This window comes from Pseudoliparis swirei, chromosome 12, assembly GCF_029220125.1.
Source record: "Pseudoliparis swirei isolate HS2019 ecotype Mariana Trench chromosome 12, NWPU_hadal_v1, whole genome shotgun sequence".
In the NCBI taxonomy this organism is placed as follows: Eukaryota; Metazoa; Chordata; class Actinopteri; order Perciformes; family Liparidae; genus Pseudoliparis; species Pseudoliparis swirei.
In genome coordinates this window covers 16753298-16765367 of record NC_079399.1, presented here as the reverse complement: position 1 = coordinate 16765367, position 12070 = coordinate 16753298, and the positions used below count along the sequence as shown (strand labels likewise).

At 44.9% G+C, this 12070-nt stretch overlaps 1 protein-coding gene across 5 annotated transcripts in view; it reads right to left on the bottom strand.

Annotated features, from left to right (window-relative positions):
• fam184ab (family with sequence similarity 184 member Ab) overlaps positions 1-12070 on the bottom strand; it is a 131437-nt gene that overhangs the window by 30377 nt on the left and 88990 nt on the right. For all 5 annotated transcript variants that reach the window (XM_056428298.1, XM_056428302.1, XM_056428300.1 and 2 more), the window contains exons 13-14: positions 5841-5991; positions 2403-2615 (exon numbers count right to left, since the gene is read on the bottom strand). In XM_056428298.1, the coding sequence (XP_056284273.1) occupies positions 2403-2615; positions 5841-5991 (364 nt within the window). The remainder of the gene's footprint in view (positions 1-2402; positions 2616-5840; positions 5992-12070) is intronic.

Sequence of the window (12070 nt, the reverse complement as noted above, 5' to 3'; positions counted from 1 at the left end):
TTATTAGCTCATACAGATGCATTACATCAACAAAACAGCTCCCTGCTCTGCTTCCGTCGGCGAAGTGTTGCTATGCACACAACACCAACGTTCAGCGTGCATCTCTTGATCAAACATATTGTTTCCACCTTAGTTTTTCATGTTAGCATGCTGATATCTGCTAATTAGCACTCAACACAAAGTATAGCTGAGGCTGAAGGGAAATTGATTAGTTTTGCAGGTATTTTAGTGAAAACATGTGACATATTCAAATGTGAACCTGAATGTTTGTCCCAAATGAAGGGCCAATCCATCAAACCGATGTCAAGATGAATCCCAGGGGAGTGAACCGCTGTTCTGCTGGTGTTATTCTGGGGTTTTAGAATGTAATGATGTAGCAATCTAACGCATATTAAAAATGGTAAGCAGTGGGTTGAGCGATGGGGTTTAGACGAGTCATTAAGCAGCCGACAAGCAACCAGCAAGGGCACGGATATCCACCCGTCTTCAGTTGGACCACATGCCGCAGATAGAACATTTATACAAATCCTTTTTTGATATGTGCAGTAGAAAAAGAAAAGAAAATGGAGCCCAAAGAGGTGACTGAACCAGTGGCTGGTACATTTATTCATTTATTCCATATTTTTGCTATTACTTGGGCATTTTGTGTATCACCTCGTAGAGCGGGGGAGACAAATCCCCCTCCGACGGTGAGCGAGAGTCTGAAGCCGAGGACGACAAAAGATGAGATACGCAAATCAATGCGCTGCCAATTGCTCTGTGCACACTCACCGCTTCTATTTGTAGCATTCTGGTAGCAAGAAGTTGGGGAGCTAAATTAAGTTTTGTGAATGTGTTTGTGTTGCAGGAATTTGCAACAACTTTATTACTCTCTGGATGTAACTGTGAGCAGATGACACAACAGACAAGACAATCGGAACGTACCTCACACACACACACACACACACAAATCATCCATCTAATGCCTCCACTCTGGATAATTGAGTTTTCTCTCCCTGCACTGAACTATAAACGCCATAAAAGCCATAAAAGCTCTCCGAGAAGTGTTTCACACTTTATTCTTCTGCTTATTAACCAAGACTCTGACACAAGAAGGAAGAGTGTGTGACAGAAAAGATGCTCAATAGCGTGGCTACATTGAGGGACTGTGCAACAGCCATCGTGTGTGTGTGTGTCTATATAAAATAAACTGAATTGTGTTTGTCGGCAGTCAGTTTGGTTTATATTGTGGAAATAATGAAGACTGCCCATCTCACAAATGCTATGTGACTCAGAGGTGATATCCACACACACACACACACACACACACTCAAGGAGTTGCTAGAAACACAACAGAAGGACGCCGTACCCTGACCTCCATTCTGCCAAAAGCATTAATATAATTACAGCGTCCAAGTCGGGAAAGGGGATTTGGGATCGTGATGCACGGCTCATCCAAATCGACCTTGACTGTGAAATGGAAGGATTGGCGTTGATATTTGAACATATCCGTGGCACCTTGAGGAGTGCGTGTGTTGGTTTGAGCGTGCATATTTTGACAGTATAAAGAGGAAACACAGAGCTGCCCGCGAAGCTGCTGCTCCAGAAGCAGTCGGCCGTCAGTGAAAGCGAGTCATGGTGGCGATGACTGACCTTGACCCTGACGACGCTCTCTGGGATAAAAATGCCACTGAGGGCTTCTCCTGAGGAGCTCCTCCAACGACGTGAATGCCGCGGCTTTACCTTCATGGGTTCTATGAACGTGGGAGCTACGGTTTGACTTTCAGTGTTCTGAAAATGCAGGTTTGGTTTCACGCTCTCCAATTTAAACAACCATGAACATGCATCAACATTTGTTTGAGTATGATATAGTGAGGTAAATGATCTCCACTTAGATAATAAGGGAGGGGTTTCTATGAAACATACAATAAGTTTCAGGATAAATGCTGTTATACATTTGAACTCTCCTTTTTTTCTCTCGATATGCATCCAGCTGCTGTCCATGGTGCCGACCGCCTCGTCCTGAGCTCGTCTACAGCCCTGCTGCTCTTCTGAGTCACAGTGCCCCACCAAGTGTTGCACGTTACTACGACACTAGAAAGCTATCGCAGTACCCTGCCGTTAGAAATGGTGCGAAGCCCTTGTTTAGAGAGACTTGCAATATCTCTCATGAGTTGAGTTGATGTGCACGAGCGGTTTGAGTGCAGCGACCCGCTGCAGGCCAGCTTTGGGATTCTGCGTGCGCTGGAGGGTTTTGACTTTGCAGCAGGTAACAGCGGGCGGTCAAAAGATACAGTGTGTCCTGAGGTGTCGCGTAAATTTCAGAATCCACCGAAGAGCATGTGTTTAAAGTATGATTATAATTCTATCCAGGGAGTGCCCCCCCCTCTTCCTAGCAGACAGACGGGTTGGGCCCCTCCTACCTTCAGGTCCCTCTTCCTGGCGTGCTCCATGTCCTGCACGGAGCAGCGGTGGACCTCCTGCAGACGCTGCTGCCGCCTCTGGTGCTCCGTCTGCAGCTCGTCCAGCTGCATCCTCAGGTGCTCTCTCTCCTGGCTGAACTGGTGCTGCAGCTGCTGCAGCGACGACTGCGACTGGGACAGCTGCATCTCCAGACTCTGCTTCAACAGGGAGATCTGGAGAGGAACGGACGCACACACTGAAGGCCAGACTTGGAGGGAGAGCCTCACTGGGCCAGGTGAACAAGCCGCTGGTTGCACACACCTCTCCGTCAGGCATTCATTCCATTTATTGAAAGGAGAGCGAATGGATTTTGCAGGAAGTGCGAGACGTGTAAGTCGGTTTAAGGCGTCGCTGGGGAGCAGCATGTTTGTGCAGCAGAATATCACAGCAATCGATCAGGCTTGAACAAAGATCGGCATGTTTAAATGTTTAAAGCCTCCAGCAAGAAACATTTCTTACTTTTAGTGAATATGTTGGTTGCAATTCACTCGAGTACATAATGAAGTCTGGCTAATGGTCTGGGGCAATGAATGTAGCACCAGAATTTGTTATAGTGTGTGTGTGTGTGTGGGGGGGGCAGCATGATTCACCAAATGAGTCTGTCCCGACGACTTATGATGACGAGTGTTTGGGCCAGTGTAGCGACACAAAAGAGCAACTGTGTACAACTTGCTTTGGAAAAACTGTATTTGTCAAGTGCCAAAAGAGAAAGCTTATTTGATGACGAAGCTCAAAAGGACGACGTGCATTATGAGAAGGTCCCGCATGCCCTCCGATGTCTAGGAACCGTAACACGTGTCGTCAGGATGCAACGTTCCGCAGGGATGATGCCCATGTCCGCTTCACCGACTGTTGAAACCTCTTGGAGCAAACTGGCAGGAGAGACCATCTGGAGCCGAAATAATGAATTCATAAACACTTTGAAACAAAGCTGCAATAAATGAATTTGTCATCGTTTGATAGTCACACACGGAATACGACGCACGACACAGAAAGATCCTCAGTGTCTGAGCATCAATGGCTGCGTCCTACGCTGTGCCATAGAGCTTTATCATTATGCTGGTCGGTCACATGAGAGTGTGTGGGTGTGTGTGTGTGTGTATCGGGGGGTGGTAACAAGTCCAGAGTAAGAAAATATCGTATATTTTAGTTTGTCTTATTCATTGATTTGTGTGTCTACCTAGGTGTGTGTCTCTACCTGTAGGCACAACACTGACATATCATCGCTGTTCACTTTACGATCAGCACGTCAGCAAGCCGTGCAAATGTTCTCGCATTCTCCAGATATTATGCAGCATTCGCTTATTTATAATAAACGAGTGCGGTTGGCGTTGTGGACGTGACCATTCGCCTCCCGGATGCTCGTTGGCAACGTCGGCAACGAGTCGGCGCATCCCTGAAGCCCCGCCCCCTGGCTGCTGCACAGAGTGTGAGTACATCAGAGGAACGCACACACAGAAAGAGATTGCTTACGTCATCATTAGATACATTAAATACATATTCAATAATGTCTGGAGGGAACCGTTTGCCGAGTGCTTCTTTCGTCTCCAGCTGGTCGGGTGTTAACTCTCTGCGGGGTCGTCGCTGTAGACGACGACACCATTAACGTTCCACAATGTGCCGTGGACCCTCATGATGATGTTGTGACTCTACCTGATAAAACCCAAACCTTTCATAGCTAGAGGTGGACATTCACCCCGTACCTCGTCACATAAATTGCAGATTACAGCGACGCTGATGTTTGCACACTGAAGCATCTTGTGTGTGTGTGTGAGCTAAAGTTTCGTCGTCTTTTGTAAAAGATCTGTCCAGGCATCAGGGCGTCGCAGGCACGGAGACAATGCTCTGTTCAAATACAGGCCGTCATCGCAGCTTCGGTGCCAACCTACTCGGGGGGTGGGTTGACCGCCTCTCTGATTTGACATGGGAGTAAATAAATAGAGCTCTGCTGATTGCCACGGCGTGAAGCAGACACATTAATCACCGGAAAGGATGCTGACGGACAGCGTGGCGACAGGCAGCAGCGCGGCAAAAATAAATGTGTGTGTAATGTGTGTGTGTGTGTCGATGACCACAGGAGAGCTTAGTCACGCTTCATTAGTATTAGCGGGCGGTCATTAGGGGCAGCTGCCCGCTCCGGTGAATTCACAGCGGCGTCAAACGAGGACGATACGAGTCAGCCCGGCCTCACTCGATGGCAACGGGAGTCTTGAAGGGATGCGGTTGCTCTTATTGTCTTTCCTCATCCTCTCCCTCCCTCCATATTGACTTTCCTACTACGGGTATAATTACACATTCGGCTACAAGCTGCAGGCATCTGGTATTCACAGCCCGGGGTGAGCACAAAACCGTATTCAGCCAGTCAATGACAGCACCTCCACTTATCCTCATAGGGTGGAATGTAATCGAGTGGATTACCCCAAGTGCTGTACTTCAACACAAGGTACTTTTCGAGGTATTTGTGCTTCAAATCCATGCTACTTAATACATCACTATTGTGAAAATGTTGTGCTATTTACTCCACTACATTTATTTGGTAACATGAGCTGCTTTGATGACTCCAGGTTGATAATACAACAATATAAATCATAAATTGGGATGTGTTATCATTGATTACAGTCAGCTACTCAGCGGTTTATAAAGCTCAACCTTTACCAGCTGCAACGTTAAAGTGATGGACACCTTAATGCATTACATTTTACGATCTAATATCTCATATTCATCTGAAATGGGCTATTCTGCAAGATTACTTCAAGTTTTGGTACTCATACTTAACTGTGTTTTTGTTATGATCTTGAGTTTTCCTTTCTTATTTTGAAGTCCCTGTCCTCTGTTTCCCTGCATTTCCTGTCCCTGTGATTGCCTGCCCTGTTCCTGATTGTTTCCACCTGTGTGATTGCTAGCCCCGCCCTCATTGTGTCCACCTGTGTCTCGTTCCCCGTTGTCCAATCACCTGCACCTTCCCTGTGTATTTAAACCTGGTGTGTCTCATTCCCCAGCGTTGGTTCGTACCGTTTAGTTTTTGTGTGTTTGGCCTGTTTTGAGCAAAAGATTACATGTTCTGTGTAAAGTTGTTAGCGTGTGGGTCCTCTCTCTATGGCTACAACAGCAAACCTGACAGTTTAATTTTAAATTTTTTAAAGTAAAAGATTCCTCCAGCACTCCTTATTGTTTTACATCGATGACTAGTTATTTCATTTTCGACTTAAAGTTTTTATTTTTAACATTATCTGGTGTGTTCCTTGAAGAACTGTGCAAAGCCTTTAATGTTTGAGGGCCTAAGAAGACTAAAAGAAAGCTCCCTCATGGAGTCATTTCCTTCCAGACCTAGGAGGGAGGCAGGTCAACCGCACACATGCACACATGGCGCTACACGGATCCATTGGCACTAGTCCTACCTGTTCCAGGAGGTCCTCCACTTTCCTCTGCCAGCTCTCCCTGGCGTTGCTCATTTCCTGTTCCTTGCTTTGTGCCAGCTGACTCAGCGCGGCGGCCTTGTCCTCCACGTGGTCCTCTCTCAGCTCCTCGCGGAGCTTCTTACACTCCTGCCTACAACGGGGCAAAGCACACAGATTTAGGATTATTGTTCAGACACTGGGCTCTTGCTGCGATCAAGAGCGCTTCACCGAAAACGGCAACAAGAAAAGCCTCTACAGTTGAATAATCGGCATAACAAAAACCAATGTGATAGAATAGTCATGAGTGAAGTGTCTGTAAAAAACAGGAGTGAAAAAGAGGAAGAGCGGGTCGTCTTCCAATTGGAAGATCAGCTCCCCCGGTCCATATGCCGTGTCCTTGGGCAAGACACGGAACCCAAAAGCCACTGAGTGCAAAACCGGAGGACCGCCATCTGACGTTATTACAGACTTGCCCCAATCAGCTCCCTATGCTGCAGTCTGATGAAGAGAGGAGGAGGAGGAGGGATATTTGGCCTGTTGCACCCTGCAACCACACAGATGCCACTAAGTCCTCCACACCGTCCCTTGAAAAGGTCTGTTTTAGTTTCCACCAGCTTCTAAATGCTCCACTACGATCACCAGCTGGCCGCTAACCGTGTCAGTCCGTTTGGTGTTGAGCTACAGAGTTTATCAGAGCTTACTTCAGAGGTATTCGCTTCTGAGAACCATAAATGGTCCTTTATTACACCTCAACACTGCATCTACTGAGCGACCATCCCTCGATAACGCTGCTGCTAACAGCTTTCTGCTTGGCTCTCTCTCTGTGTGTGTGTGTGTGATGTCATATAATAGCTGAGTGGGAGTTGAAATGGCAGCTGTTAAATGAAGTATCGAGGCAAACACTTTTTTTTGTTTGTCAGAAAGTGTCAAACTGAAGGCAGGCAGGCGGGCTCACACACACACACACACACACACACACCTTGGGCTTTAAAGGAGCTCTGGTCTTTCTAAAAAGCGACGTTCTATAGCATAGCAGGAAGACGGTTCAGGACAGATGGAGAGACGGAGAAGAAGGAAGGAGTGGAAGAACAAACTGTCAATGATGGAAGATATATCCTGATGAGATGTGGGATAATTGGTTGGATTCGACTCGCTGTGCTCTGAGATATAACACACACCAGCTCATTTGAGGCGTGTATTTGTGTGTGGGATTATGCGTATGGACCTGATATTCAATTCTTTCAGTTTATTTTATATAGCCCAATATCACAAATTACAAATTTGCCTCAGAGGGCTTTGCAATCTGTACACATACGACATCCCTGTCTCAGGACCTCGCATCGGATCAGGAGAAGCTCCCAAAAAAGGGAAGAAACCTTCCGGAGCGCAACATCGGGGCGCATCAGCAGGGCCACGACGGGAGGCCGGTGAATGGTCAGTGATGTTGGAGCCCCACAGGGAACTGTCCTGTCTCCCTTCCTGTTCACCCTGAACACCACTGACCTCCAGCACAACTCGGGGGTCATGCCCTCTGCAGACTCTGAATAACACGGCTCAGCGTTGCCAACTCCTTTCCAAGGAAAGTAGCAGCACTGGCTCCAGAAGCTGCTGAATCTCGTGAGGTCAGCCAACCCTTCAGGCTCCTTCCAAAGCCACGCCCCTAAAACTGTCACGATGAACGCAAACAATGACCGTGGGTTTTGTTCCCGCTCACAGCTGTGAAGCGAGAAGCTTGTGGAGGACTCTAGTGAGCCCAATCATTTCGTATTACATCACAGGATGATATATATTACAGTCCTGCAACAGCCAAGGACTGTTTTATTCTTTATTAGGAGCTTATAATTAATCAATTGCTGTTGGGATGTAAGGATCACAACAAAATGAAGATAAAATGTTTCTAAATCCATGATCAACCCCCCGTCCATTATCCAGTCACTGGGCAGGAGGCAAAGCAGGGGGTTCCAGATGTCCTGCCCGGCAACGCTTTCCTCGAGGTGGTCCCAGGTCAGACGAAATGAAAGGACCCTCCAGCTGAGCCCAGCCACCCGACCAAGGAAGCTCATTTTGGCCGCTTGTAACGGAGATCTCAATCTTTCATGTCACCACACGGAGCTCATGACCACATGTGTGTCTGAACGGAGCTGGATGGGTCCATTGAGAGTTTTTCCTTCCGGCCCTGTTCACCACAGCGGTCCGATACGAAGTCCGCACCACGTTCCAGTTTACCCTCACGCTTGAACACGACTCCGAGATACTCGTTTGTCCGGACAGAGAACCATGGCATCACACTTTGGGATACTGACTCTCATCCCACGACCGCTTCACACTCTGCTGGTCGGCATTGAATTGTGCATATGTCCACATCGGGATTGCAATAAGAAATATATTCCTTTTGAAGTTACAATTTGTCCACGGTTAAAATAATCTTCTCCCAAAATGAAAAATGATTTTGAGGAGTCACAGTCAGTGCCTGCTGCAGGTGTGCTTCATCACCAGGCTTCATTTTATTTCGATTCATGTTCTTCAGATACTATTTTTCCTGTACGTGGCCCTCGTGCTTAGAATTCCTTTTAAAAATGACTTCATATCCAAGGTCAACGACGAGCATTCGAGCCCACACTTCCGCTAATATCTTTATAATATATAACATTTTCGAGGCAAAACAGTTGAACAAATAACCATAATCCGACCAAGGACTTCTACAGCCTCCATATTATCTCCATCTCAGGAGTTATTGATCGCGGATGTAGAACAGAATGAACCAGGGAAATGATATAACGCGGCAACAGATGTCCTGTGTTCAGCTGTTCATCGGAGATCAAAGTGACAACGCTCCAATAAAAGCTTTTCCAAAACCCTGAGACGGCGTTATAGCTTCTGGACGCGCTCACGCGGGCAATTAAACAGGAGCTGTCCTTCTGATATTTACCTAGTCAAGGTCGATGTCTAACCACGGGCAGAGCCTCAGAGTTTAGACCCATATTCCCCAACGCAAACATCGCTCCGCTGCCGGAGGCTTCTTGGACAAACTCGGCTCTCTCTGGGAAGGTCGGGTCACCGGGGTCGATTCATCCTCTGGGGATCATGAATGTCTGGACACAATGGACACAATTTCCCGCCAATGCCTCCAACAGTTGCAGAGATAATTCAGTCCGGTGAACCGACCCGTCTCTAGATCCGTTTACCGACACGTCGGCACACGACCGACTGGCGGAAGAGGCGCGAGGTCCTCCGTACGACCGGGACGAAGCAGCGTGGTACCGGCCTCGGTGCGCTGATCCGCTCACCGTCCTCTGTACATTTGGTAATCCGGAGAGCTCTTCCCATGATTATGCGATCACGGAGAAACCGTCTGTTTCCACTGAGACGGGGATTAAAGCCAGCCTCCTTAAGTCGGACGGCTCACTCACCAAGTGAATAGATGTCCTGAGGACTGAGACGTGTGAAAGCTAATGAAGAGGGGGCGGAGTCTCGAGATCCGCTCTTAAACCCAGGAAAACATGCTAAAGATTTAACGTTTCCCATCGCCAGAAATATATCTGAAACTCCTTCAGTCTCTCAAACCAGAGCTGGTGATTGTTGGCACAGTGGACGGACTGACTAAAGAGGATTTAGATGATTTATTTTCTTTTTTTCTGCCAACTTTGAATCAAGTGTGTTTCTATGATCAGCAACGTAAAAATGGCTGTTTTCGGACTCTAGTCTGGTGGCTCTGGATCGTCCCGTAGCATCGCACCAGTAGATGGTCAGAATGTGTTCAACAACGAGGTTAAATGAATGTTTCTGTCAGTCTTGTAGCTTTGATGAGCATCGAACATCTGGTTGTAAATCTGTGAATTAAGGATTCATTTCGACAAAAGATGGTTTTGATGAGTTTGATGTAGTTTATCCGTCTGAATGAAGCGTGTTTTGATGGCTCACATCTGGTTGCTTTGAGTATATTATTTATTTGTTTTGTACGTCAATCAATTACAATAATTGTCCAAATCCCTGTTGAATTTATTTATGACATATTAACTTCAATGCACGTCTTCCCTGGTGTCATGTGTCCTTCATTTGTCCCGGGAATGAAAGCTGACTGTAATCTTTCCCACGAAAGACAAAATCCAGATGTAGATTATTTTTATTGTGACAGACTTGTTGTTGGTTTCACTTTGAATCAGTTTGACAGCACATTAATTCCCTAATCTGTCTTTGATGCAGCCCATTTTTAGTCATTAATGTCACACCATCAATCTCTTGTCTTTTGCATTCGGTCTTTGTCACTTTTAATTCAAGACGCACGCTAAGTGTTAACATTTTTTATGTTTGCTACTGCTTGAAATGGTGGAAATATTAAATATCCAGCAGGTGAACTCATGTGCATGATTGGTGAAGTCTGTCTCTTGTCGGAGGAAGTTTGTGTTTGGGGTAAACACAAACTGATACTTCTAGTCTAGGGAGTTATATAAAAAGAAAACAACTATCAGGAGAGAGGCTGCTGACAGATTTAGGTTGTGATGATTCCCGGGGTTCCTAAACTGCTTCCTGGTATTTTAGCATATTTTTAGTATTTAGTTCCAGAATTTGACATTTAAAAGTTATTGGTCCTCCAGTCCTGTGGAGTGTTTCCCTCTCTACACGACATTAACGTCAACGCACACTAACACCAGACACGATGTTGGTAGCACATGAAAGAAAGCAGCGCATCCATAATATTTTCGGATCTATAAACAAGAACACAGAGCCATTGCAAAAATCCAATAATGATATATTGGCTGATATTCTTTTCCTTAGATTTTGTGATTAAACAATTATGATCAATATATATACTTGTAAAAACGTGCATATGTCAAATAAAATAATATCAAAGTAATGGAGTCATATTATATGATCGTATATTTCTTTCTACTTATCGGCCAACATACGCGCTGACATCAACACACATAATATCAGCCGATACATCAGCCTGAACGAGTTAATATTGCAGCTGAACCTATCAGTAACCACTCAAAACCTACACTACTAAACTAGTACGACAACCAGAGTTCATATTCTGGAGGAGAAAATATTCAGAAATATTGAATGGAGACCTCATTTGACATATATATATATATATATATATATATATATATATATCTGAAGTCAAGTGTATAAAAGTTCTTTCATTTATTTCATTTTTTAAGGTTTAAATCCATCATGAACCCATAAGTTCAAAGTCCTTGTCACAAAAGCATAAACAGGATATGAAGTGGTCTGCAGATTGAACTCCGTCTCAAGGCTTTCTCTTTACTTTTTAATTCCATATTAGTTGTAATTTAAATTTATGTATGAGTTGACTTATGCTACTAAAATGATGACATATTCCTTTTGCTATGTTTTGTGTCTTAATTTAATTGTTATTCTATTTCGTACTGGAGGTAGTATTATTTCATAAATATTTTATATGTATTTTTTGTGTTTTTTTGTAGTAGCAATATCTAAATAATTAAGTTATATCTTATCTTATTTGCTCTATTTTATGCTTTTTATTCAAGTCTTTTGCATAAACATACAGTTTAGTATCGGCCATACTTGGCGTAAAACTCTTATTATAAAATTAGTAAACCAATTTAAATAGCATCTCTTCTTTGAAACAACAACAATTTGATACATACGTCCTCTGGTTCCCAACAGCATATTGTACATTAATTGTATAGATCTTCAGCGCCACACGCCGCGTGTCCAGCACGAACAAAACTCACATCAATAGCAACCACAATTATTTTGTTTAAAAACTACTGCTGTCTACCTGTCTGTGCCGAGGGGGGGGGGGGGGGGTCACATGATCCTTCCACGTCTGAGACGTTTGGTTTGTGGTGCTCATAACATTTTTTTAAATGAGGTTAAACAGATTCTCTATAGCGAATTCTCTTTGCAGAAACAGTGTCCCAGTTACTCTGGATAATCCAAAAACCTCACTGTGAACAGCTTTCATTGGAACTACTTTCAACTCCCCCAAAAAAATATCCCTCGTGAAAACAGCCGACAGTGTTTCTGTGGATTATCCGGTGTAACTGGGACACCGTTTGTAAGGGAGAAAAAAAAGCATGTTTCCTTATTTCTCTTATTTTTATGAACCGACCCTGGGAGTTTATTGAAAGGCTCCATGGATGTGGTCACACACATGTCCCCACTGTACACCGGATGTCTCAAATACATAAATACCTGTTATAGGAGTGTGTCCACTCTTTCATTCCCTTGGGATTCAA